At 56.1% G+C, this 26,720-nt stretch overlaps 9 protein-coding genes across 9 annotated transcripts; 3 read left to right on the forward strand and 6 right to left on the reverse strand.

The window, feature by feature from the left end:
• Positions 1-1,034: 1,034 nt before the first annotated feature.
• On the forward strand, positions 1,035-2,169 carry INS49_005169 (uncharacterized protein; the record flags this gene model as incomplete). The annotated part of the gene is made up of 2 exons (XM_043165956.1): positions 1,035-1,196; positions 1,270-2,169. 2 exons carry the CDS (start codon positions 1,035-1,037, stop codon positions 2,167-2,169), a joined length of 1,062 nt encoding a protein of 353 aa, XP_043017433.1.
• A 278-nt stretch (positions 2,170-2,447) lies between these two features.
• On the reverse strand, positions 2,448-4,099 carry INS49_005170 (uncharacterized protein; the record flags this gene model as incomplete). Its single annotated transcript, XM_043165957.1, has 3 exons — positions 2,448-2,492; positions 2,554-3,118; positions 3,258-4,099. 3 exons carry the CDS (start codon positions 4,097-4,099, stop codon positions 2,448-2,450), a joined length of 1,452 nt encoding a protein of 483 aa, XP_043017434.1.
• Positions 4,100-5,318: 1,219 nt separating this feature from the next.
• Positions 5,319-6,304, forward strand: INS49_005171 (uncharacterized protein; the record flags this gene model as incomplete). The annotated part of the gene is made up of 4 exons (XM_043165958.1): positions 5,319-5,515; positions 5,635-5,686; positions 5,747-5,761; positions 5,909-6,304. 4 exons carry the CDS (start codon positions 5,319-5,321, stop codon positions 6,302-6,304), a joined length of 660 nt encoding a protein of 219 aa, XP_043017435.1.
• A 433-nt stretch (positions 6,305-6,737) lies between these two features.
• On the reverse strand, positions 6,738-8,606 carry INS49_005172 (uncharacterized protein; the record flags this gene model as incomplete). Its single annotated transcript, XM_043165959.1, has 5 exons — positions 6,738-7,455; positions 7,511-7,702; positions 7,754-8,150; positions 8,208-8,310; positions 8,379-8,606. The coding sequence occupies 5 exons, from the start codon at positions 8,604-8,606 to the stop codon at positions 6,738-6,740; spliced, it is 1,638 nt and encodes a 545-aa protein (XP_043017436.1).
• A 595-nt stretch (positions 8,607-9,201) lies between these two features.
• On the forward strand, positions 9,202-9,514 carry INS49_005173 (uncharacterized protein; the record flags this gene model as incomplete). The annotated part of the gene is made up of 3 exons (XM_043165960.1): positions 9,202-9,306; positions 9,368-9,392; positions 9,474-9,514. The coding sequence occupies 3 exons, from the start codon at positions 9,202-9,204 to the stop codon at positions 9,512-9,514; spliced, it is 171 nt and encodes a 56-aa protein (XP_043017437.1).
• A 227-nt stretch (positions 9,515-9,741) lies between these two features.
• INS49_005174 (uncharacterized protein) lies at positions 9,742-11,086 on the reverse strand (the record flags this gene model as incomplete). The annotated part of the gene is made up of 5 exons (XM_043165961.1): positions 9,742-9,936; positions 9,994-10,248; positions 10,314-10,518; positions 10,615-10,993; positions 11,077-11,086. The coding sequence occupies 5 exons, from the start codon at positions 11,084-11,086 to the stop codon at positions 9,742-9,744; spliced, it is 1,044 nt and encodes a 347-aa protein (XP_043017438.1).
• Positions 11,087-11,651: 565 nt separating this feature from the next.
• INS49_005175 (uncharacterized protein) lies at positions 11,652-15,873 on the reverse strand (the record flags this gene model as incomplete). Its single annotated transcript, XM_043165962.1, has 2 exons — positions 11,652-15,587; positions 15,661-15,873. 2 exons carry the CDS (start codon positions 15,871-15,873, stop codon positions 11,652-11,654), a joined length of 4,149 nt encoding a protein of 1,382 aa, XP_043017439.1.
• A 922-nt stretch (positions 15,874-16,795) lies between these two features.
• INS49_005176 (uncharacterized protein) lies at positions 16,796-21,835 on the reverse strand (the record flags this gene model as incomplete). Its single annotated transcript, XM_043165963.1, has 7 exons — positions 16,796-16,953; positions 17,008-17,222; positions 17,279-17,352; positions 17,408-20,390; positions 20,443-21,433; positions 21,502-21,634; positions 21,701-21,835. The coding sequence occupies 7 exons, from the start codon at positions 21,833-21,835 to the stop codon at positions 16,796-16,798; spliced, it is 4,689 nt and encodes a 1,562-aa protein (XP_043017440.1).
• A 2,609-nt stretch (positions 21,836-24,444) lies between these two features.
• INS49_005177 (uncharacterized protein) lies at positions 24,445-25,939 on the reverse strand (the record flags this gene model as incomplete). Its single annotated transcript, XM_043165964.1, has 2 exons — positions 24,445-25,555; positions 25,635-25,939. 2 exons carry the CDS (start codon positions 25,937-25,939, stop codon positions 24,445-24,447), a joined length of 1,416 nt encoding a protein of 471 aa, XP_043017441.1.
• Between the last annotated feature and the right edge of the window lie 781 nt (positions 25,940-26,720).

Raw genomic sequence — 26,720 nt, forward strand, 5'->3', positions numbered from 1 at the left:
TAAAACCGTAAGAGCCTTAAGTTTAATTCTTATTATGTATAATATAAGAGTAAAAAAAGGGTTATATAATAAGCTTAAGTTATTACTTAAGCTATAATATATACTTATGCTAAGCTTATATTATACTTAACTCTTTTATATAATAAGGCATATACTTAAAAAATAAATTTAAAGTTAAGCCCTTTTAAAGCTTAACTTACTTCTTAAATATTGCAATTTATAACTCCTTTTGGGTACCTTTCAGCAGATGCTTAAGGCCAACTCATAACACTAAGGGGTATGGGGCCCAGAGCCTTAGTGAATGCCTGCAGTTAATGAGGTCCTTCACCCATACACCCACTTATAATTATTATATAAGGAAGGTAAATATACTTAGATTTGCTAAAAAGCACCCCCCTTAAAATTTTTTAAATTTTTCCTTAAAATTAAATATTAATATACCTTATACTTTTAATATTTCCTCCGCCCTTTTTAAATAAGTATTAAAAGAATTAAGAAAGAAGCAGCTATCTTTTAATATAAAGTATATTTATATTAAGGGTATATTTGTTATGTGGGAGGTGGAAATAGTTGAAAGATAAAGTGAGGTAGAAAAAATATAGGGTGTGTTACTTGCAGCCTACTAGCGTTAAAATGGAACGATTGATTGCATATGAGAGTAGCATCAGTTTGATCGCCAAGGAATGCCAGTCGGAAACCCTGTCTAAGCTGCTGTGGACCCCTGATTTTCGGTGCCGAATGGGACTGTAAAATGCCTGTTGCCGATCCATGATGTCGACCCCGCGCCCACTTTTCAATACGTCAAGTAGACCTACAGTACTGCTCTGTACACAACATGTGTAGCCTGCACCATACATCGAGAAGCACGCTGGCAAGTTGCCTCTGAGCCATCACAGCCCTTTAGTTAGCTGTCAGACCGCTGCTCAAGGAACACTGGGACTGGTGACTCGCCAAAAAGAAAGAAGCGAGGAGGAAAGAAAAGGACGCCCGTCTCCCCAGCTCGTCTTCATTGCCCCTCCAAGACATATACCACCATGTCTCCCGCGGTGGCAGCCCCAACAAATGGCAAGGCCCGGCTCCTCGCCCTGGGCTGTGAGGGCAGCGCCAACAAGCTAGGCGTCGGCGTCATCTCGCACGCGCTGCCGCTGCCGCCCATCCCCAGCGACACGCAGCCCGAGGCCGAGGTGCTCTCCAACGTGCGCCACACCTACAACGCCCCCGCCGGCGCCGGCTTCCTGCCCAAGGACGGCGCAGCACCACCGCGCCCAGTTCTGCAACGTCACCCTCGAGGCCCTGCGGAAGGCCGGCGTCACCCGCCCGCGCGACGAGATCGACTGCGTCGCCTTCACGGGCGGGCCGGGCATGGGCGCGCCCCTGACGAGCGTCGCCGTCGCGGCGCGCACGCTGGCCCTGCTGTGGGGCAAGGGCGACGACATGGTGGGCGTGAACCACTGCGTGGGCCACATCGAGATGGGGCGGTCCATCACGGGCGCCGCCAACCCCGTGGTGCTGTACGTGTCGGGCGGCAACACCCAGGTCATCGCCTACGCGGAACAGCGGTACCGCATCTTCGGCGAGGCCCTGGACATCGCCGTGGGGAACTGCCTCGACCGCTTCGCGCGCACAATCATGATCCCCAACGACCCCGCCCCGGGTTACAACATCGAGCAGCTGGCCAGGAGGAGCAGCGGCGAGGTCCTGCACGACCTGCCCTACGCCGTCAAGGGCATGGACTGCTCCTTCAGCGGCATCCTGGCCAAGGTCGACGACCTCGCCGCGCAGATGCTGGCGGGGAAGAAGGTCACCACCGCCGAGGGCAAGTCTGTCGAGATCACAAAGGAGGACCTGTGCTTCAGCCTGCAGGAGACCGTGTTCGCCATGCTGGTGGAGATCACGGAGCGCGCCATGGCCCACGTCGGCAGCCAGCAGGTCCTGATCGTGGGCGGCGTGGGCTCCAACGTGAGGCTGCAGGAGATGATGGGCGCCATGGCACGGGACAGGGGCGGCAGTGTCTACGCGACGGACGAGAGGTTTTGCATCGACAACGGCATCATGATCGCACATGCCGGCCTTCTGGCATACGAGTCCGGTTTCCGAACCCCTCTTCAGGATACCACGGTCACGCAGCGCTTCCGGACCGACGAGGTACATGTCAAGTGGAGGGTCTGAAGCAACGGGCGTTTGACACACGAGATGGTCTGATGCCTCGCTGGCGATCTCTTGGTCCGAGATCCATCTACGGCCCCTGGGCTGGTATGCCTACGCTGCGATTCGACGCCTAAGTATTTACATGCCCTACCAACGACTTTTACTATCCCATGTCCAAAGCCGCCCTAACAATGCCATTCCGGATACCCACTGGAGGATATCAACCCTTGACTAGCCTGCCATTTCCCCAACGCCAACCCAAAGGCAGATGGCTATTAAATTCAATGCACGAGACGGGCCTAGTCGTGTCCGGGAACCGGCTTATACATGATGGTGGTCACGTACTACTCGAATGTCAGCAACTTTGACTGGGTATAGGTTGCGACAGTGCAGTGAACCTCTTACCTTGTCTCTGTATCTCGTGGTCGCCGACACCGCCAAGGTCCCGTTCTTGATACTACTCGTGGCCAGGTGGTTCAAGGTGGTGTGGTTCGGCATGTTGAGGACGCTGTTGTCGTCCTTTAGCAGGGTGGCAGCATTCAGGATTGGTTTCGAGAGGAAGCCGGGCAGGCTTGGTGGGGTGGGAAGCTTCTCGATGGCCGCAGCTGCGGCTTGGGAGATGGGCGAGTCCTCGGGCTCATTGTCGTAGTCGAGCAAGTATTGTGGATAAACGCGCGAGAAGGCCTCGACAGGAAGGACCTGCTTGTCCTTCCGCTGACGGGTCTTCTCCTGCTCTTCAAGCTCGGCGAGCTGCTTGTCGTCCCTCTCTTGTGGCGTACGGGCCGCATCCTGTGCAGTCGCGGGTACATCGTCGGGGCTGACCTCGATGTAGTTGACCAGGTTGTTGCCAAAATCGACAGTGGTTGGCAGGTCTGGCGATGTCTGCATATTATTGTCCACCAGAAAGCGGATATGATGCGTGCCGGGCAGGATGTTGATCGTGGTGGCAAAGACTCCCGGACAGCCCTCGCTATACAAAACCTGTCAGCCTGACTATTCTTGAAAATTTGTGACGTGATACGATGCATGCATGCGCGAGGGTCCTAGTAAACGCGCGGTCGTTTCTGGAACCCGCACGACATTGCCCCACCGAAATGGAGAGAACCTACACAGGATGGAGCCGTTGCTTGCGGTTCCATTGAAAAATGGTACCGGTCACGTAGACCCTTTCACCTCCCCGAAGCCATTCCAGCCGCGTGGGCACAGTCGGCCTTGTCTTGTCCACTCGCAGCTCCTCGGCGTCGTCCTCGTCGACGGTTGTGGTGCTCAGGTTGGAGGACTTCCTTGCAATGTCACCGTCTCCTCCAGACAGGTCAAGCGACTCGACGGGTTCCCCGACATCTGCTGGCGCGGTAATGGGCGAGCCAGGGGTATGCACCTCCTCCTCGATGGGCAGGGGCATGCGCGGCGGCCTCCCGATAAAAGACATGTCGGAAATGCTGCCCTGAGCGTGGATGCCGGCTTCGCTTGCGTCGAGGGGGGAGACGGGTGAGGTCGGCTCTGGCTCCCTGGTTGTGTTGGGCACGTCGACGGGTCTGGTCGGCTCCGCGTCGGGAGCTGGCTTGTCCTTTGAGGCTGGGACGGGCAATGGCTTGGATTCTGAGGGCCTCGTCGAGGAGGCGGCGCCAGCGTTGGTACCGGACTTTGTGGAACCGGCTGGCGATGCTGCTAGGGAGGTGATGGGGAGGGCCTGGGAGTTTTTGATGTCGGTAGAGCCATGGGCCTGTGCTAGCGAGGCTTGTGCGGGCACGGCCTCGCGGTGGTTGCGGACGGAGATGGGTGGCCTTGCCGTGCTGCCGCCCCTTTGGTGATGGTCGCGGTCCCTGGACGCCTGTGACTGCGACAGCGAGTGCTGGTGCTGGTGGCGCCTGGGGGAATCGTGACCTTGGGCGTGGCCAGAAGCGGACGGAGTGGGGGTCCCCTGCTTGGATGTGGAGGGGTTGTTCCCCATGGTGGGTGAGAGGAGATCGTCGTGGGCGTGGGATGCGGCAGGGCAGACTGGGAAAAAGGAAAGACGGGGGGTGGGATAGGACAGGCACAAGGCAGGGCGCGGGCCACTCTTGGATCAGACCTCGATCAGATGATGGGATTTAGTCCATACGTCGACGGGTCAGCTGAGCTGGATATCGTTGCAGCTGTCGAGTCAGGGGCGACGCAGGCAGGCTGGGTGGCTGGGGGGGGGGATGGCCCGGGGTGGTTGAGAAGGTCGAGGGCGATGCTCAAGTCAACGAGTGACGGCAACGGTGACGAGGCAAAGTAGTGCAAAAGATGAGCGGCCGAGGCTGGTGGATTGCGGCAGATAGTGTGGACCTGACCTGAGTGGGATGGATGGATGGATGGACAGTGAACCCTGGACCCGTACGAGCTAGCGACTTGCAAGACAGGAACAGGAACAGGATGGGACAGGACAGGATAACTAGGCAGGCAGGACAGAACGGTGGCGTCTGCCAGCCTGGGCAGCGGGATTGGCTTTACTAAAGAACAAGTTGTAGTGTGTGTCTGAAGCGAACGAGGCCTGCAACTGGCAAGCAAGAGCACAAGAGACCTTGTGAGCTTGACGGCCTGATTCGGTCGGCAATGTTGAATTCTTTGCCCGTGAGGTCGGTCCGGCTCAGATCGACTGCTCCGAAGATGCCCAGGAAGACGTCGGTAGACTCCCAGACAGCTGTGTGGTCATGATGGGTCCCCCGCCCATAAATTGTCCAAGCTCCCTCTCCTGCGGCCTGTCTGCCTGTCTCCTTGCTGGGCTAGCTACCTACCTACCTTATCGATAGAGGGGAGGCTCCATCCAGCCAATCTCCTCTGGCCCGGCGCCCGCCAGGCATGGGTCTTCCCCACATCCTACCTCGTCGCCTAACAAGGGTACTGTCATTGCACGGCCAGACGGTAACTGCTGCACTGCAGCGGGTACGGTAGACGGTAGCGACGGCGGAGCCCACCCTGCCAACGTCCCATCAACCGTACCTGCCAAACAACGCTGGGACACTCCTGGAATGTTGCAACCCTGAGCGACTCCTGCTCGACCGGGAGACGGCATTCTGAACAACGTTGTCCAGCATCAGACAGCCGTAGGTCCTGTCTGGTGATCACTTGAAGAACTTCTCGAAGCAATGAGTCTATAATCCCTTGATCAATTGACCGTACATCCTGCCCGTCGGCTTCGGACGATGATGGCCTGGCAGGACGCCGCGGTATCAGCACTCTCCATCATCTTTCTCATCTTCCACGCCATCTACGCAGCACTCACTGCATCACTCACCGCAATCGCCCGCTTTGGCCTGGACCTGCTGCGTCTTGCATCATGGCCGATATCAGCTTTCTATAATGCCCTGCTCTTCGTGTTTGCGCCGGTGATATACACCGTACGGTGGGTAGACAGCCAAAGCCCCTGGATCGGCACCCGAGAACACATCACATTCGTGACAATATGAGCGAGCTGTGAAGACTCACTCCAGTGACCAATCGACTGATTGCGCTTTCATCAAGGTTTATTCTCTCCCCATTCATCTTCGTTTTCAACAGGCTCCCAAGGCTCGAGGTAAGTTGTTCAGCCTCATGTAGCAGGTGCTTGAAGGACCCCTGCTAATTTGCCTTGCAGCCATTATACATCTACGTACGTCCATGAGCGGCCACACACCCTCTTTTTTTCTTGAGACTTCTTACCTGCTGCTGTGATATCGATATCTTGATACTATCAATATCAAGATATGAAACCGATGGAGCCAAGACCAAAAGGATCTAACCCAGTCTCTCCAAACAGTTCGGCTCCGCCGCCTTCGTGGGGGTCATCTTCGGCCTCATCCTCATGCTTACCTCAAGCAGCATGTTCGCCATCCTCGGCCTCTACGACAGCCCCGACGAGGAGAAGGCCCGGGGCAGGTCCCACGGCAACAGGCTCCCGCCCTCACCATACATCGGTGGCGGCGATGAGGAGGAGGCCGGGTTCCACCGCCAGCGGCCGACCACCCCGCTCCTGGACAGCAGCGAGCAGGAGAAGCTCGACGCCTTGCTGTCGAACCTCAGCTCCCCGGACTCGGATCTTGGTAGCCTAGCCGTGCAGGGCTGGCGGGACGGCCCCAACATCAAGAGGAAGAGGAGGTCAGCCGCGGCGTCTCGCATTGGGACCATTCTGGAAGAAGAGGACGACTCGTTTTGAAGAGACTTATTTGTAATGCTGCAGATTGCTCCACTGGTAGGGGAACTTTGCCCATATTTGGTATCAAAACTATTGTCCCTCCGTTCGCCTGGCTCCGAAGGCAAATCAATGACAAGCTACGCCTGCTGCTGTAACACCTATTTCACCAACCCGGTGCGGGGTGCAAATCCACTGTAGTCCACCTGGGCGCCACTCGACGCCTTCTTCCTCAACCTGTGAACAACTGCCGTTTCTGTCGAAGCCTCAGCTTCTACTGCACAATTCCATCAACACCCGGCTAATGCTCCTCTCGTAGAATCGAAGCATGTTCACCATGAGCGTCCTGCTGACAGCCAACAGTCCTCAAATATGTGCCCTCAGTGGGGCCCTTCTCCAAACTGATGCTTCTGTCCCCCTGGCTTTACCGACTGCGGGCTCAGGGAAAGCCGTGATGCTATCTGCGGTCTCTTGAGTAGTCCCAGTCTCTGTCAGGCACCCTTCCACCGATGGGCGATCGGCTACGGTAACGACGGTCTCGAGGTGGACGGTCGCGGTCTCTGTCCCGATCCCTCTCGCGCTCGCGCTCCCGTTCTCGTTCACGTTCGCGATAGCTTGGGATGTATGTGTCGACATCGCTCCTGCCGACTACAGGTGGTCTGTTTCGAGGCGCTCGGTCACGATCGCGGTCGCGGTCGCGGTCCCGATCTCGGTGTCCGTCAAGATACATATCCGGTCCGCCGCTGCCGTAGTTATCGACGGGAGGTGGAGGTCGTGGCGGAAGCGCGTGTGGGCCTCGCGACCAAGCCGGCACCCTCTCACCTGGTCCAGGGCCATTTCGGTGAGGGGGAGGAGGGTATCGACCGCCATTCATGCCGTTGCGGCCGCCATAAACATCATTGCTGTTAAAGCTGGGGTTTCCAGCACCATCATGCGGCTGCGGTCCGCGTCCAACAGTCCCGCCCTTGGGAGCGGGAGGAAGGGCCGCCTTACGGTCGTGGAACTTTCTTCTGTCGAGCTCGTGGCTTTCCTCCATAATAGGCAATTCGCCAGGTTGTGCCGGTAATGGAGCCGTATGCAGGTACGGATGCTCAAGGGCGTCGATCGCATTGATGCGCCTTTTCCAGTCAAGCCGCATGAGTTCTCTGAGGAGGGCAACAGCTCCTTGTCCGTACCTATCACATTGTTAGACACGCTACTAGAACTGCAGACAGACTAGGGTTGACTTACTTAGCGAAGCGATGGCCAAGGTCGCCGGGTCGTGGCCGAGGCTTGATTGCCTCCGCTCCGGGAAGGTGCCTAAAGCCTGGCATGTTGTCTTCCGTGGGTGTGCCACACAGGTCGAAGATAATCTCAAGTTGGTGATGATCGCTCTCACCAGCCAGGATCGGCTTTCCCCAGAGCATTTCTCCAAAGACGCAACTGACAACAAATGAGCGCGATGCCTTGTATTCTGGACTTGGGAGGACTCACCCAACTCCCCACATGTCAATGGCCGTGGTGTACTTTTTAAGGTGTAGCAGAAGCTCAGGGGGCCGGTACCAGCGCGTAACCACCAGGCTAGTGTAGTCACGTCTGCCTTCGCCGCCACCCCGGCCTTTCACAGGGGGCGGTTCGTCGTAGAGCCTCGCGAGACCGAAATCTGCGATCTGGAGGACGCCCTTGTTGTTGATTAGAAGGTTCGCCGCTTTCATGTCTCGGTGTAGGATCTTGTTTTCGTGCAGGTACTTGAGACCCTCGAGAAGCTGCACTAGGTAGCACTTGATCTGCGCCTCGGTGAAGGTGATGGAGGGGTTGTCGAGCAGGCCAGAGAGATCGTGGTCCATGTATGGAGTGGCCATGTAGACGACGGGTTTCTTGCGCTTGTCGGCTAACACATGAGGTGTCAGTGAACCACTGCTGTGGCTGGGGTAGAGTCTGAACCCACTGCTCCTCGCTGGGTGCTCAACAGCCATGTCTTCCAGCCTGAGAACGTTCTTGTGTGATAGAAGCTTGAGGAGCTTGATCTCCCGCAGAGCGGTGATGGGGAACTGAATTGCATCCGTCAGCGACCGTGTTGCATATATCTAATCGACGGGTGCGCTTCGCTCCAACTCACTCCATCCTTCTCGTTGTGCATTATGATCTTCTTCAAGGCCACGAGGGCGCCGGTCTTCCTGGATCTGGCGCGGTGAACCTCGCCGAATGTTCCCTCTCCCAGCTTACCCAGAACTTCGAAATCGCCGATCCGAGAGCAACCGACGAAGCTGCTCTTTGGGCGCATATGGTCGAGCGCAAAGTGTCGGGGCGAGCTGGTCGCGCCAGCGCCCAGGGTCGGCGCGCTCATGGTGAGGCTGTGGTGGCACCCTTGCTGGCGAGAATCTGTGGTTGTTCGTTGTCGGTCTGGCACCGTTTGGGGACGAGTGCCTCACGAGCGAGAGGCTGCTCGCTGGATGGAATGTTCCACTGCGACTTGCGAGGCTGTTTAGTGAAGATCGGCCAGGTTGATGCGATCAGTGGCTGTTCGGCTGTGACGTTGTCGAACAGAGTTCATCTGTGGAGCGGTTGAAGAAGGGCCATCTGAGAGGGACTTGCAGGTATGCCCGCAGGAATCCCACCTGGGAAAACCTGTTTATACGAGGTTGACGTGAACAATGGAGGGGTTAAATGGTGAATAAGGCGAAGAATAATAGCCCAATGCGCCATTGTTGGACAGGGACTCCTTTCGTGAGTGGTACAGCACTGCGGCCGGCTGGGGGGGGCGCACGGACCACTCAACGGAACACGGGGGGGAACGCCGGCTCGCCTGGTACTGCGACATCACCTGCTTGGAGAAGGACGACCTCGAAAGACGACTACTGCCCGCGACTTTAGACTCGTAGCAGAAACCAAGCCTACACTGCGAGCTGCGCACCCATTGAAAGCTTGATTTATTGTCTGAAATGGCCCCTCAACCTCCCAAGGGCTTTCCTGCCAACTTTCGGCCACATGTGCCGCCATTCTACCGCTTCTGCGCGACAGGCTTGGGCGCCAGCATGTGGTTCTTCGTAAGCTCGGGTCCCTTAACGCCCAATTGACAGAGGAGCAGCTGCTAACATTCAATCTCAGCTGATGTACCGCGCAAAGAAGGACGGTTCGTGACAACCAGAGCCCTGGGGCTAGAAGCCCGCCCTCGACCCAGATCCGACACAGAATAGCTGACACATCCGTACAGGGCCGGTATTGCTGGGCTGGAAGCACCCTTGGGACCATTAGATGACGACGAGAAGAGGGTATGGCTAGAAGGATTAGCTTTAAAGACTTACCGATCCCGAGCGGTCTGGTCGGCTGGCACAACAGGAACAGGGAATGCAGACGACATATTCGATACCGTTTCCGAAAGGCCTTCAGATGGCGAGAACACAATGAACATCAATTACGCAATAGCATAGAGGAGGGTGGCCACTATGAATCTACCCGAGAGCGGTCTTCTAAGTCTACATTCATTGCTGGGGCTTCTCAAACAAGTAATGTGCGACACCCCAAGTGTCGCCTCCGTCAAATGCGAACAGTTCAGAGCAAGCCATGTAGAAGATCTGCCACCTGCTATACCACGTGTATGCATTCTCCTTGCCGTAAGTCTCCTCAAAATGAGGCCACAGCTTCTCCCGGTTCTTAATCATCGTTGAGAGCCAGTCCTGGCCAAAGATTAGTCGCCGCACGCACGCTGTGTAAGTCCAAGATGGCAAACTCACCTCGCAGGTCTTGGAGTAATGGTTTCCATTTACCCACCACTGCTTCTGGATCTTCAAATCCTGCTGGTGGTACAGGAGCAGGTCGAAGGACATCATTGTACCTCCGGTGAAGAAGTGCGTGGTCATCCAGCCATCTTCATAATCATAGGGCGTGTCCTTGTGGCAGAAGATATGCAAGAAGAACTTGCCGCCAGGCTTCAGAGCCCTCGAGACCTTTGCCATTAGCTTCTCGTGGTTCTTCATGTGTTCAAACATCTGGGGCGAATCGTCAGTAATGGGAGAGGTTCGAGACAAGCATCCAAGATCGACTGCAGACTGACCTCGACGGAGACGACCCTGTCGAAAGACTCAGGCTCAAACTCATAATCAACCACATTACCCCTGATCACATTCAGATTCTTCAGCCCCTTCTCCTCTGCCTTGGAGTCGATGTACTGCTTTTGCGTCTTGGAGTTGGAAAACGCCGTCACCTTGGCATTTGGCAGCATCTCGGCGAAGAAGAGCGCGCCCGAGCCCCAGCCACAGCTGAATGAGATGATTCGTCAGCTAGAGCCAATTGACAATTCCCAAAAGAAGGGGCACAAGCGGCGCGAAGCCGAGCCATGATGAGATCACACCCACCCCAGGTCCAAGATCCGCATGCCATCCTTCAGCTCGGCCCTCTCAACATAAGCCCTCAGCATCGCGACCTCGGCCTCGCCCAGGGTCTCGGTACCCTTGGGGTACAGGCACGACGAGTACTTCATCCTGGGGCCCAGGGTGTTGACGTAGACGCCGGTGCCGACCTCGTAGTGCTGCTTGTTGGCCGAGGCGGTCTCGATGGCGATGGGCCGTGCGCGCGACGTGGCGATGTACTCCATCTTGCGGTCCAGCGCGTCGCCCAGCGACGAGGAGGCGATCTCGTCGAGGCGCTGGCGGAGCTGCCGCCGGATGCCGACGCGGATGACGGCGTGCGGGAGGTACCCGCTGTCCAGGACGGTGTCCAGGAGTTGGTCCGAGACTATCGATGCTGGTTAGTATGCCCTCGTGAAGCTGAACATATCGGCTTTGGTGATGTGTTGAGATTTATGAGCTGAGACTTACCGTAATTCATCGTGACTTGATAATGGTGAGTCGCCAAGTACGAATCGTCACCAACACATGCGAGTTGTTCGTTAAGAGACTAGGATTAAGTGCGTGCAGGCCGCAATTGGAGGCTGAGAACAAGTGAGCCTGGTAGCAACAGCTGTCAAAAAGCAACTAGGCAGCTCGTGAGGCTCACGAGAGCTCTGGTTCAAGCTAGGGGAAGGTAGGTAAATACTACGGTGCAGGGCATGGATGTGTCGGACGGTAATTCCCCACCAAGCTGAAGTGATGCGGTCATACATCGCAACGGGAAGGAACGAGCCGGCCACTGTCTCTGCCATGCTTTTGAAACACTCGGTGCGGGTGCAACTTGGGACCAAACCGGCCCAGGAATGTAACCCAACTAACCTCCAGAGACATAGTTGAATGTTTGGCGAAAGGCCGGGGGAGCAGCGTCGACCTCAAATCCCAAATTCAAAGGACCTGTGAAATATACATATTAGACTGAACTGTATACTGTATTTTTAATAGCTGCTTTATATTTCCAATCACGCCTCTGAACTTTTCCCATCCTTCCTATATTTAAGCATCAATCACATCAATTCCATCATCTCTTCCCGGATGACCTTGTACTGCTTCCTCTTCTTCTTGCTCCCCGTCACTGCCGTCTTCACCTTCCCAACCACAGCAGCAAGCCTCTGGAAGACGTGATACTCGCTGGTCCACGCCAGGCCCAGGTACACCAGCCCCAGCGTGATCAAGAACAACTTGAAGTCCCAGCTCATCTTGGTGAGCTGCATCGCCTTCTTCGCCCACTGCGCCGGGCCCATCACCATGTACACGGTGATCGCCAGCGCGACGCCGATGGTCGCGACAAACGGCCAGTTCTTCCAGACGCCGATCCTGAACGGCGGGCCCGCGTTCAGCACCACCCCGGCCAGGATGTACTCGAAGCAGCTGACCAGGAAGAGCGCCGTGTTCTCCGAGTTCTTGATGTTGGACTTCTCCGTGTCCACCCTCGGCGGTATGAACCACGGCTGCCTCCTGACCACCACGAACGCCGCGGCCTGGATGACGATGCACACGCAGATCTGCCCCAGCAGCGGCGTCAGCACCTTGCGCGACACCAGGTCCGCCGTCGGCCTCTTCCTGCATAGCTCTGGTGACGGGCCGGCCCACGACATGAACACCGCGATGGGCAGGATGAGCGCGAGGTCGATGAACAGGAACTGGAAGTCGCCCAGGTTGGATGCCGACGCGTAGAGGAACGACACCGAGGTGAACTGGATTGCAGAGTACAGGCTCATGTACTTGAAGCAGCTGAAGCTCGTAACGAGCGCCGCCCTGCCCTCACGGATGACATCGGGCACGCAGCCGATGTCGAAGATCCTGCTCGTGAACGGTGCTGCCACCGAAGCCTCCGCCTCGGAGAGCGATATCCCAACATCCGCGGCCTTGAGCGCACCGCAGTCATTGGCTCCGTCTCCGCAGAAACCTGCGCAATAGTCGATACTCTGGAGCTTCTCGACAAGCTCATGCTTCTCATCTGGGGACATGCGCGCGTAGATCTTGCCCGTTGCAAGCATCCTCTGCAGCACCTCTGCCGGGGCAAAATCAACGACCCAGCGGAAGACATCGCCGCTGACGGCGATGGAGTAGTTCCGGAGGTCCGAGATATCGTAAGGGAGTGACGCGTCCACTTCGGCTGGGGGAGGGAGCGGCACCAAGGTCTTCTCGTCCAACGTGAGGAGGTTGTTATCGATGCTTTCCCATTGTAGCTTCGCTTCGGGATCTCTCGAGTGCCCTTCCACGAATCGAGGCACGAAACAGTGTGCCGTCCTGTTAATCATGTTGCATTCTCTTGCGACGCTGATCGCAGTCAGGATGTTATCTCCCGTGCACATCACACAGCCAATGTTGGACTGCAGCAGCTCGTCCAGAACGGCTGCGGTCGTGGGCTTCAGCTTGTTTTCAAAGATGATGAACCCAACGAAATCGAGGTCAGACTCCACATCCGCCCGGGTCATCTTCTGTGCCTTTACCCAGCTCAGCTTCTTCAAGTGTTTCGTAGCACACGCGATAACTCTGTAGCCCTTGTGGGTGTAGTATGAGAGTTGTTCCTCGTAGTCCGAGGGGAAGCTCTCTGGTCGGCAGATTTCCCGCATACACTCGGGCGCGCCCTTGACGTAGATGTCGCCACTCGCCTGGCCAAATGTGCGGACAATGACGCTCATTCTGCGAAGTTGGGATACAAATTCAAATAGTTTCAGCACGCCCAGCTCAAGTGGCACCTGCTGGCCAGTAGCGTTGCTGTTGTGGAGGTCAAGGCGCATCTCTGGCGGCGGCCGCGCGATAGAGGGCGAGAGACCTCGGTTCTCTTCCTCATCGTCGCCCCCGCTACCCTGCTGCCCCTCTTCATAGGACCAGTTTGTAAATTCAAACATCTTGACGTCCAGTGGATCTCCAACAAGCTCGTCCTCGATGGACCTCAGAGAGTGGCAGGTTGCCATGGTGAATAGCGCCGCCTTGCTGGCCACATAGGGTTGGGCGTCATTGGCTGACGCGCTGTGCTTCTTGGCTATCGCAGCCGGATCTGTGAGAAGGTCCTCAAACCTATGTGCTGATTTGTTCACGATCCGCACACCGAGGATATCCAAGCCGTCCTCTGTGAGCGTACCGGTCTTATCAAAGCACATGATGTCTATCTTTCCGCCCACGTTGACCCTTTGGGGGCTGATGCAGAAAATCTGCTTCCCCTTGAGCCGGTTTATCGCAAAGTTTATGCCGATAGTCAGCGTTGCCGGCAACGCAGGGGGCACGACGATCGTGATCAGGTCCAGTGCCCGGACAATAATGAGGTGCCAAGCGATACCCAGGCGGATGAAGTTGACGAAAGTAGCGACGAAGCCCAGCATAGCTACGCAAGCCATGACGGATATGTATCGGAATGAGTCGCGGTAGAACTTGAACCCGGACGGTTTTGGGAATAACATGGACCGCACCAGAGCCCCCTTCGTGGTGTCAAAGCCGGTTCTGACGACCATGGCCAAGGCAACTGCCTCTTGGTTCCGGTCATCTTGAGGTCGTCGGGCGCGGATGATTTTGGTGCCACAAAAGAGGAAATGCTTCGCGACATCAGGTGTGACCGCTGAAGCGCTGAGACCCATCTCCCACAGAGTGTTGTCCGTTGCTGGGACTTTCGAGACGGGGACCGACTCCCCGGTCAGCATGCTTTCGTTGACGATGCAGTCTCCGCTGAGCAGGAGACTGTCACTTGGGAACTGGGTTAGGTTCGGGTCCGTGATCTCGTAGATGTCGCCAGGCACAAGTTCCCCCGAGGATATGTGCTGCCAAAATCCATCTCTGAGGACTCGAACTTCGCACTCGAAGCGAGAGATCTCGCGTAGTCGCTTCATAGTCGAGATGGTTTCGAAGAGCGTGGTGGCGATGCTCACCACCGACATGGCGAAAATGGCCACCGCATAATAGTAGTATTGGTCCATCGACCAGAGCACCAGACTTGCGATCTGGAAGACGTAGAAAGGGTGGAAGACCTCATCGACCAGAAGACGGAAGACGGACTTTTGCTCAATGTCAATCAGGTTTGACCCAAACACCAGCTCACGGTGATTCTTCTCGTCGCTGTCAATCCCATCTCTCACGGACCTCACATCCGACCAAAGCGGATCCTTCCAGCCGCTGACAAGCCGGAACTTGTCCCAGAGCGGGTGGAAGTAAAAGCGCACATAGCGGTAGTTGACCACCCTCAACTCCTGCAAGATCGGGTCGTCGTCGAATTCGAAAAGGTAGGCTGAGGAGCCCTTCTTTGTGGGCGCCCCGAAGACGGTCGACAAGACCCTGCCGTACGGCTTCACGTCGACGGTCAGGATCGCCATCTCGTTCCACTGGTTCTCGACGACGAGCCACGACGCCTCGCGGAGCGGCGCCTGCTTGCCGGTCAGCCAGACGTGCCACCGCGGCATCCACCGGAACAGCAGCCAGCCGAGCCCGAGGGACGCCACGCAGATGAAGATATACGCGGACAGGCCCACGACGCTGGTCCGGAATCCGGCGAGCACGACGACGAGGTCCTCGTTCGCCATGTACACCTTCTGGGAGAACCTGCCGCCGCCGTATGCGCTCGTCTCGGTCATGTTGCTGTCGCGGCGCAGGAGCCGGGAGTGCACCGAGTGGCGGGAGTGTGTGGAGGATCGCCGGAGCATCGAGGACTCTTCATCCTCCCCAGGTTCGTCGCTCTCAAACTCGCCGCCGTTCGGCAGGAGCACCCCATTCGTCTCGCCTCCTTCCTCGATTTCTTCGTCCTCCTCATCTCCTATATCCACTGCGAAGGGGACGTCGTCTAGGTCCTCGATCCTCATATCGTCTAGTATGTCGTCTCCCCTGGTCTCGTCCTCTGGGGAGTCGGGGTAGAAAGCGAAGCTGGTGGTGGAGTCGGCACGGCTCCGGCGGCGGTGGGCGAATGCATTCACACTGGTCGGGAGTGATTCGGCCATGGGGCCCGAGTAAAGCTGCAGGTCGTGTCAGCTGCAGTGTCTCAGACACGGCGCGCGGGCGTGCGCTCCCCGCGTGACCGCCACCCACCTCATCGTGTGCCATCTCCACGTCCTCGAAGATGCTGGTGGAGCTCTGGTTCGAGTTCAGCCTGTACAGCCTGGGCGTCTGGGGCGTGCTCCCGCGGCCATCCTGAGGATCGTGGCCGTGGCCGTAGCCGTAGCCGTAGCCGTTGCCGGTGCTGTTGCCATTTTCTCTGCTCTCTGCGCTCTCTGGCGCGCCTCTTCCTCGGTTGTCGGCCATGTATGAAGAAGAGGAAGGCTTCTGGGCCAGCGAGGTCGAATGTCGTCTACTTTAATTTTCGCATCTGAGGCTAGGACATGGTTCTGCCTCGTCGCTGTGGCCTGATCAAGCAATGAAGCCAGGTGGGAAGGATGAGTGCGTGAGAGCCGGCAAGAACTAAGATATCCTCCCGATAGCGACCTCGTGCACTTATTCGCGGGAGCGTCCGAAACCTAGCGATTTCTCGCCTGGCTGCGACGTCATTGGTGGGGTGTGATTGGGGTTGAACCCTGATGGGGGGTCTGATGGCTTGAGACTAAGACGCACTGGTGGTGGGAGTGGGAGTGGGAATTGGGGAATATTGAGAAAGTTTGCTTTTCTTTCAATACTGCCAGGAAGCCCAGGGCCATTTCATGTAACACTATAACGTGCTCAGTCAGAACGCCTCGATACTGAAGTCGCCCCGGTGATATGGACTATAACGCCAAAGTCTACGCTGCTGTATGTGGTCGTCGCCTTCATCGTCTCTTTCGCATTGGCCTCTCGTAAATCAACCACCCCGATAGACCTCAGACTGCCCGCCCTTTATCTCTTCCGGAATCCCTAAGAAACCCCATGCTATTCCAGATGGATTAAGAGGGCATGAATTGCACCTGCCAAACGCGCACGCCAACCTTTGCACATACACATACATACACACCTAAGCAATCATACATGACGTACGTACAACCATGGCCTCATGTCCCCATCCTTCTAATTCCTAATCCCAACATCGGAGGGCACCCTAGTCCCTCACGCGCCGGTATTGCCCATTCGTGCAGTCACGCAAGGGGCTCCCTTCTGGCTTCTTGCTACCGGCATTCTTAAACGGAGACAACAGGAACGACCTTGGAGACTGCTGTGGGAAACAACCAGACGATAATCGAAGCCCCGGCCGCGCACTCTATGCGCTGGCCTCGATAGCCTCGGGTGTCTCGTCCATCTCCTCAATGTCACCGTTCTCGTACCCGCTCTGGGAGCCGTACTCCATCTTCTCCTGCTGAGCGATCGCTTGCGCGGAAACAATCTCAGCAAGGCGCTTCAACCTGGGTGTTTGCAGCCCTAAATCGGTCATGTTAGATACTTGCAGATCAGTGGACAAGACGTCTTGCTTACATGAAGGCGTGTAGGTCTCGAGAGCAGTGATCACTCTCGGCTCGGCGATCTCGTAAGGCCCGCTGTCGTCCATGTCGACGGCCTGCAAGAGCAGAACGTCGCTCTTCTCGGTGACTCGTGAGGCTACGGCCTTCATGATCTCTCCGTTGATGGGCTGCTCGTAGTCGGCGACGAGATACTGGTTCAGCAGCTTCTGAATTTGGTTGGGAGATAGCCTATCTTTGATTAGCACCGTCCATCTCGTTTGGGCCCTTGCTTCAGCACTACTCACATCCAACAGATGTCCTGAATGATCTCGATGTCGTTAAGAGTGGCCTTCTTGAGTTGCAGAAGCTTCGTTGCTTGCTGTAAACGTCGTTAGTGGATGTATACGGAAGCCGAGGTCCGCGGCAGAACTTACCATCAAGTGCTCGAGTTGGAGAGTGCCCTCGGGCATGTCGTGGCTCTTGCACCACTCCTCGATACGAGTGATGTTGTAGTTGATCTGCAGGCCTCGCTTCCATGAGAGGAAGTTACGGCGCATCAGCAGATCGTTGAAGGCCGTCACGCCGACCAGGCGGAGCAGCTCCGTGATTGTCTGGGTGATGATGGAATCCTCCAGGTAGTATGCCTTCATGGCGCGGAACACGCTGTTCAGGAGGCTGAGCAGGTTGTCCATGCTGTACGCAGGTTGCGAGTTCGTCTGTAACAGCTTGCCGAGGAACCTGTTATTCTCGTTCGTGACGAAGCCGGGCAGCGACTGAGACTCGATGATGGCGGGAATGATCATCTTGTTGAGCTTCTTCTTCAAGACCTTCATCCAGGTGTGGTAGATGTTGAACTCCAAGCTCTCGAGGTCGTGCTTAACGATCTCCAGGAGTCGATCGTACTCGTAGTTGTCTGTCTTCTGCGCCTCGTACCAATCTTCAGCGAGGAAGACAAAGGAGAGCATCTCATGGACGTTGGAGAGCCAGAAAGCACCTGGGTTGATGGCCTCTTCGCCGTCGTGCTGCATAACCTCCTGCTGAATGGACTGCATGACGTTGGCAAGGAAGCGCTCGGACTCCTTGACGAACCCGTTGTTCCACATCTCGGAAGTAACGAGGTTGATGAGGTACGAGGGGAAGAGGACTTCCTTGTCGGAGGGAGGTGGGTTGGTGTTGGGCGAAGGGATCTTCAGGTTGCGGATAAGACCCATGGTGACCTCCTCGTTGAGACCCTCCTCATCGGCGAGGAGAGCCTCGAGTTCCATCTCGATGCTGTCAGCGCCAGGAATGAGAGTCGATCCTGACATGACAGCTTGACGGCCAGTGACAGCCATCGAGACAGGGCGAGGATTGTACGCTGCACTGAAGCGGTCGACATCCCGGGGATCCCCAGCGCTCCGTCTCTTAGTTGGCTTCTTGGAGGAAACCAGGTTGATGAGGCCGTTGACAGCAGGCTGAACGCCGTTGCCGTTGATCTCAGCTCCGACAGGCACCTCGCGCCTGGCAAGCTCCAGTGCGTCTTGAAGCTCAACCAATTGTTGACGCAGCGAGTTCTTCTCACTGTCGTGGCGAGTGGCTTCCTGCTTGGACACCTCGAGTTCTGTGTTGGTTGCCCGCAGGGATTCTCGCAACTGCTTCTCCTCATCCTGCATTCGCTTGAGGTTGGCGGCAGATTCTTCGAAACGAGCCTGCAGCTCTTTCATTTCCTCCTCCATAACCTGCAGGCGGGCTCCGGCGATACCTGCCTGGTTGGCCTCGGCCTGAAGGTCCTTCGTCCTGGCCTCGAGCGCGTTGTGCCGTGTCTGCCAGGACTTGATCTGGCTCTGGTAGTTCTCCACCTGTGCCTTGAGCTCCTTGTTCTGCGACTTCATTGTGCCAAGGGACTGAGTAAGCTCAACAACCTTGTTCTCAAGCTTGTAGGAAATCTGCTTGAGATCGCGGGCTTCCTCACGGAGACCCTTGTATTCCTTCCGCGCCTTCCTACCACGCCACAAGCTCTGGATAAGGACAACCCTCTTGCGGTATAGCCTCCAGGTCCGCAGCGACCGCCTTGATCGCCATACTCTCTGGATAAGTAAAGCAGCATTGCCGACACGCGTCTCCATGATCTCCTTCCTGCGCAGGTAACCCTTGATGGCAGCCTGAGCAAGTACGAGGTCGGCCCTGATGCGAAGGAAGTTCTTCCTCTCCTTGTGCCCACGCCAGACCCGTTGAATGGTAGTCGCAGCCTTGATGGTCCGCAAGTCCTGAGCCTTTCGCCTTGCCATGTAAGCCCTGGCAACGGACTGGGTCTGAACGATGGATTCCCTGGCGTCAAGATACCTGCGGCGGTAGTACTTGGCCTTCAGGTTCTTCTGAATCATGATGGCACAGTCGTTGAGTCTGTTAGTGCGGAGGTTCTCGAGGAAGGCCAACATGCCTGCTCGGAAGAAGATCTTGGTCAGACCGAGTTGGTACTTGTCCTGACCTGGGCCGGTGCTCTCTCCCAGGGCTTTCACCAGAATAGCATTGGCCATCTGCCGAATCTCCGCCGTCCATTGGCTCGACGGTGTCAGCATGTAGTAACGAAGAGCAAACTCCTCGTACGTCCAACGCGTCGGGTATCCAGCGCAACTGATGCGGACTGTCTCGAGGACACCACAAGCTCGGAGCTGACTCAACACCATGGGCCCTTCGAACTTCCAAGCCTCCTTGGCCTCGTTGGGCTTGATACAACGAATATAGTGAACATCCGTGTTGTTGATAGTGCTCATGAGCTCGATCAACGAAGATCGGAAGATGCCGCCAAGAGTGGGCTTGCGGTTAACAGCCACACCGATCTTCCGGCCGGCGGCTGGCTTGACCGAGCTCGTGGTTGCTGATGCCACGTCCTTCTCGCGAACAGATGCGGCAGCATCGAGCACCGATACCAGGAACTGGTTCTTACTTGACCTCAGGACGGCCATATGCTCATCCGGCACGGTGTCGCGATTCTTCTCTATGAAACCCTCCGACTCGTACGTGACGTCGACGGCATAATGGCACACTGTGAAAGCGGACTTGCCGAAACGGGGCTTTTTGTAGAAAGCGTTCTTGTCGGCATAGTTGTGGTGCAACTTGGTGACGAACTGGTCGTCAGAGCCCATCGGAAGTCTCGACTCCTCGTCAAGCAGGGACAGGATACCCAGCTTGCCCTCGATGAGATCGATACAGGGCTGGTTGTCTGAGAAATCAATAAAGGTCCAGTCGATCTTCTCCTTGAGGTATTCCTCCTGCTCAAGCTTGAACACATGTGCGTTGAACTCTTGCTGCAGCTTCTCGTTGGCGTAGTTGATACAGAATTGTTCGAAAGAGTTCTTCGCGAAGTGCTCGAAACCGTAGATATCCAGGACACCAATGAAGGACTGAACCTGGCTCAGGACCTCGTCTGTGGCCAGGCTGCGGTTGGTGACCTCGACCCAACCAGTCGAAAAGACTCGAGTAAATATACTTGGCAACTGAGTCTCGGACGACGATGGCCTGGGCCTGACTCAGGTTGGATGTGATCTTCTCACCCCTAGTGACAAGTTGCTTCTTCACGATCCACTTGGCAAACTCAGCAGCATCGATTCCAAGGGCAAGACAAGCCTTCTCAAGAGAGGGCTCGTCAGGCGGGAGCACGCTATCATTCCGCGAGGCACCGATCTTAACGTTACCCATATGCAGAAGACCGGCGAGCATCTTCAAGATCTCGGTCTGGGTAGCCTCGTCAACACCGACTGTTGACAGAGAGCTCATGGTCGCTTTGAACTCGGCCTTGTCATCCACACCGTCGATGGTCGGGGTGTTTCCCTGGTTGAGGTACTCGAACTGCTCGACCGGAAGGAGACTCCATTCCTGTCGCTGCTGCTCGGAGACACCTGCAAGCATTTGGTAGAAAATGTGGTAGTTGCGCTCCTTCATAGGCTGGAATACCAATCTTGATCGCTCCAGCAGATATGTCCGAATCTTTGCGCCAATGATGTCCGTATTGCTGTTGAACATGATCTCGATGTATTTTCCAAATCGGGACGAGTTGTCATTCCGAGTCGTCTTCGCGTTACCAAAGGCTTCCATGATAGGGTTGGTAGCAAGAATCTGCTCCTCGGTTTCGCTCAACGCGTCGGAGCCTTTTTTGGACTTCGCCCCGGGGTTGTCTGGCGACTCTCTGGTTGCGAAATATCTCATGATGTACTTGGCACTCACGGTCTTTCCAGCACCGGACTCGCCGGACACAACAATGGTCTGGTTCTTTTTGTCCCGCAACATGTCTATAAACGCCTCCTCGGCGATGGCGAAAAGATGGGGTGCCTGGGTTGCTCTTTGTTTCCCAGCATATACCTGGACCATGCCTGGGACGTAGAGGGAGTCGACACGGGCGAACGGGTTTGTAGCTATTAGCACGATACCGGAGTATGTGTAGATTTCTTTTTGGAGATAGCGAAGCTTGATGGCTTGCAGGACTGGAGCACGAGTGTCGTGTTAGAAGCAAAGACGGCAAGCTGGGGCTTTTGGAGCTGGAGGTTCATACCTGCTGGCTCGTTAAGATGGGAAAGGTTGGTCAGGTCATCGCTGGCCTCGAGCACGGTTGGGTTCATCAGCGGAGGCAGGGTGTCGTCACTGCCCTTCTCCAGGGTAGCGAGGGGGATCTTGAGCTCCTTCTCCTATACTCGCTGTGTCAGTGGCTGCCTCTCCGAAGACGGTCCCGAGTGGTCTCGGGAGCTACTTACCTCGCCATTTTCGAGCTTGAAGGTCAGGATGACATTGTCGCCATCTACTTGCTTCTTTGTGACCTCGGAAGCAACCCAGCCCTCGGCGGCATCGGGCTGCCACGCCCGGGTGCCAACATCGTAATTCGAGGACATATTACACGATCTGTGTCGGGTGTTCTATCGAGATAGCGCTGGCCGCATTGAGCGTGTATCAGATAGGGAGGGGAGGTCGGCGGCGTAAGGGAGGCAGTTCGTAGCAGACACTACCGGGAGCAAGGTTGGCGAGTCCTTGGAGAAAGAGACATTCGTGGAAGTTACCAAAGAAGTAGGTGGAGACCGGAGGGTATCTATCAATCAGGAACGGACAAGCCAGTGTTCAACGCTGCCGGAGGACATTGACCAGGAGAGGACGGGCAGGATAATGGAAGCCAGCGCCGAGGACGATGCCCGTGGTGTGCTGTGCTGCGGTGGTGAAAGGAAGGCCAGTCCAGATGCAGGTTCAGGTTCAGGATCCGGACGCGATGCCGTCGTTGGAGGTCGGTCGTCCAGAGAAAGGGTCGTGGCTGTGGTCCGTTTCGTGCTGGGCTAAAACAAATTTGGTGCTTTGCTGTACTCTACTGTCCGGCCATCATGCGGTCTGGCAGTCCTGGTCGCAACGGTGAAAAGGGGCCACAGCGCAGACGGGGGTTGGCACTGGCTCATAGGGAGAGAGGCGTGTCAGAGGTTAGCAAGTCGCGGTGTGAAGGTTGCGCTTTGTGGGGCTCGCTCAGTCAACGTGCTGCCGACTGGGCCAATGCAAGCTCCTGCATGCAGCTACTGTGGCAGGTACATAGGTCTTCCCGACATACTGTACTGGGAGGCTACTTTGTCACTCCACGTTGAGGCGGAGACGTGTTGTACTGTACTGCGGTGGATACAAAGCGGTTCTGCGTGCACCGCCGGCCTGGGAGGTACTTTACTCGAGCCCCTAGGGAGGGTAACCTGTTGGGACACCGAAACTGCCCTGCCTCAGCTGTCAGTCCACGAGGCCGGAAAGGGCTCTATTGGGTTGACTCGTCGTAGACACGACGGCTGCACAGGCTTTTCATCTACTATCTCTAACGCGTATGTAGGTCATATTAAACAGGTCGTCCAACCTCGAGACTTTGTGATACAGTGCCTGCTTTATGTCTACTGTGAGTACCTGGATGCCTACCTACAAATAATTGTATATACCTTCATACGCAGAGAGAGCAGGTACCTAGTCGAAGTCATTGCAGCTGTCCACCGCACCCCCTGCCGGGGCAAGGCCTCAGGTCCCCGCGCTAGAGAACGGCCCCTAAGATCCAGCCAAGGGAAGAGCCACCCCAACAGCTTCCCTAACCCAGATCCCATGCTCTCCGATGCAACAATTTGTCTTGCATGAGAAATCGACGCGGTGTTCGTTCCCGTATTCTCTATGCGTATTTACCATTCATGCTCTTCAGCAGCTACTCGGCCTGCCCCTGAGCTGAATAGCAATCTCCGCTTCCCCATGGGCAGACCGCAAAAGGGCCAAGCATGCGCACGGCGAGGACGAGGGGACCCTTCCTCTGGAACGCGCGAGAAGGACCAGCCAGCCAGCGAGCCCCTGAGGATCTGCGTCGCGAGAACACCTTGCATGCCTTAGTACCCCGGGCTAACTCGCAGGTAACCACACGTTGTACCGCGGCAAATAAAATAGGCAAAGTAATTAAAAAAAAAAACATGATACCGTACCAATGGCTGCAACGCGCTCATCGCTGCTCGCTCACACTTCATATGCCTCTGCACACCCACTCACCAACAGACAAGCGCAAAGAGTGAAAGTGAGAACTGAGAACCTCTGTGTCCATAAAAGTGTCAAGCCTGCACCAGACTCTCTGTGCGCTCGCACCCGCATGAATATCATCTCCGATGGCGGGACCGACAGACAGCCCGCGGGAAGCTGGATGCAGCTCCACCGCTGACGAAAGCTCTCCCTGGTCTTCTCATCTGTCGTGATGGCTGCTGAGATGCACGTGTGTAGCTCGTCTATGCGGAACAAACCATCACTGGGGATTGAGGTCTGATCGAAAGGTGCGCCGCGATGCAAGCGAGATGGATGCAACAGCGTCCCAGCGGGCACTATGCTACCTCAACGTCCGGGCGGCTGATCTTCCAAAATGGACGAGTGCGTGAGGGCCGACCTCGACGAGTGAAGCTCTCTGGTCAAAGCATATTCCTCCCGCACGGTCGGTGAGTTCGGATGTCCGGAGACTTGATAATCTCTTGTTGAAGTGTAGGATGTCACGCACAGTCGGCTTGGTCCATATTCTGCCTCTTCTAATTGACCAGGTGTCATCTCAAATCTGTACAGCACGCCAATCATGCCACCCGAAACTTCTCACGACCCTTGCAAGCATAAGCTGAAGGTCTACCTGGTATTTAACAGTAGGGATGCGTTTAGAATTTCCTGAGGAAGAGAACAAAGTAGCCCTTGTCAACAAACGGTATTCTACGAGAAATACTCATCAAGTCCGCCGAGGGTACGCGTAGGGGTTCGTCATGCTAAAGGATACAGAAAACCCAGGATGATCAGGCCAGTATTTTATTACTCAAAAAGACTCGAAATCCGCATGCGAGTAAGATGCCAGGGTGCTGTTGAACGCCCAGATGATCTAAAAGCCTTTCTCGACTGCCATCCGATTTATCCAGTAAACGCCACTCATTGTTGAACCTTCTTTTTGTCTACCGACGACCTGAACCCATAAAAAAACCAATCCTTAGAACAGGATGCGCGTCATGATCCTCGAGCTGAGCGAGTTGAGCTCGTCCGAGATGTTCCTCAAGTCGCTGATCTGGACGCCGCTAATGTCCGCGATCATGTAGGCTATGTCACCCTTGCTGTCGCTGGTGGCCTTGTCGATGTTGTGCGGCATCAGGATGTCGTAGCACTGCTTGAGGGCACCCGGCACATTCCTGTGGATGAAGCTGACGCGCGCGTGATCGCTCTCGTCCAGGGTCAGCGAGCGCACCGTCACCTCAGGAAGGTTGACGGAGCCGACGGTCAGACCCTGGTTGATGTACTTGACCAGGGCATCGGCGACCTCGATGCCGATGGCTCGCTGGGCCTCCTCGGTGCTGCCGCCGATGTGCGGGGTGAGGATGAGGTTCTTCAGGCTGCGCAGATCCTCTCCCCACGAGTTCAGGTCGTTGGTGAAGTAGTCGCCGTTCGCGGCGGGCTCATTAGGGTAGACGTCAAGGGCGGCGCCGGCAATCTTGCCGCCGCGCATGGCGTTGATCAGGGCGGGGATGTCGACGACTGTACCGCGCGACGCATTGAGCAGGTACGCGCCGTCCTTCATCTTGCTCAGCTGGGAGGTCGAGATCATACCCTTGGTCTCGGGGGTGGCGGGGACGTGGCAGGTGACGAAGTCGGCCTCCTCGAGCAGGGCGTCCAGAGTAGGCATCTGGCGGGCCGTACCCAGTCCCATGATAGTGACGATATCGTAGTAGATGACGTTCATGCCCATGGACTCGGCCAGGACCGATAGCTGAGCCCCGATGTGGCCGTAGCCGATGATGCCCAGCGTCTTGCCACGGATCTCCCAGCACTTTGAGCTGACCTTGTTCCAGGTGCCGCGGTGCAGCTCGCTGGAGCGGTCACCAAGCTGGCGGGCCAGCACGATGATCTCTCCGATGATGAGCTCGGCAACACTGCGGGAGTTGGCGAAGGGTGAGTTGAAGACGGCAATACCATGCTTGGCTGCATAGTCAAGGTCCACTTGGTTGGTGCCGATGCAGAAGCAACCAATGACGAGAAGGTTCTTGGCCTCTTTCAGGACCTTTTCAGTCAACTTTGTCTTTGAACGAATGCCAATGACATGGACATCACTGCGATATGTTAACCTCTGCGTGCTGCATCCACATGGGGAAGGGGGATGTTGAGAACTGAGTCATCCGGGTAACTTACCGGATTTTCTCAATGAGTTGCTCCTCAGGAAGAGAAGTCTTCAGGGCCTCGACCTGGTATCCCTGGGATTTGAGGATGTCCTGACCACTCTGGTTGACGTTTTCCAGGAGCAGGATTTTGATGTCTGTTGTCTCAAAGGGCTTGAGCTGCTTAGTGCCGGCTTGATGTGCTGAGGTTGTTGTGCCAAAGCTGTGGGGGAAGCTGGAAGGGCTGTGGAAGGTGGCAGAGGGAGAGACGCTGAGCTCGTGATGAGAGCTGCTGGGTGCCGACCCACGGACGGCGATGTCTTGAGCCTGAGGAGCCATGGTGTAGTTGGTTTGCTTGAGGAATGAGTCTTCGGGAAGCGAGTGGTATGACGAGTCTGCAGGGCTTTGGTGGGCTGAAACGTCAACGGCGGGTAGGATGACAACGGCAGCAAGGAATTTCTCTGACGGCGAGACAAGGAGTGATGTTAAAATATGACAGCGAAACACGGAGATTCACTTGACGCTATTGTCATAAGCATTTGCAAAAGCCGGGCTACAATTAGGAGAACTAGATGCGCTTAAATACAGATTCCTTTGACAGACCACTTTAGTTCTCCCGACACCTTGATGACTGTTTAGGAGAGGAAATGGTGGGGCCTGACTCATTGGCCACCTCTGTAGCCCCCCCACGCACGCCGTCCTCGCTGTGCCATGACATGAAAAATTTCTCGACGACTTCGGAAGGTCTTTTCCCTCTCCACGCGGCTCTCCATGACCCCATGGAGAAGGACGGTGCTGCTCTTGCACGTCCACGGCAGGTAGCAGCAGCACGAGATGTCACCCAAGACAGATACCGGCCTGCAGTGCACGCATAGACAGGCAGCCACGCAGCAGATATGAAGCAAAATACCTAGATAGTGTGGGGTACAAGCAGTTCAGACGATAGGACATGTGCAGTGGGACAAGCCTCGTGCGGTATCGCGGAGGCGTGCGTGCTACGTCAATCACCGAAGCACCTTCCATGAGCAAACGAAATGCGTGCAGGTCTCGATATTTCATCATCGGACTGGCCACCTCGAGGGTTCATCTCCGTGCGTGTTCATCTGTCCTTGCTGTGAGG

This window comes from Diaporthe citri (genome assembly GCF_014595645.1).
Source record: "Diaporthe citri strain NFHF-8-4 chromosome Unknown scaffold_15, whole genome shotgun sequence".
Classification (NCBI taxonomy): Eukaryota; Fungi; Ascomycota; class Sordariomycetes; order Diaporthales; family Diaporthaceae; genus Diaporthe; species Diaporthe citri.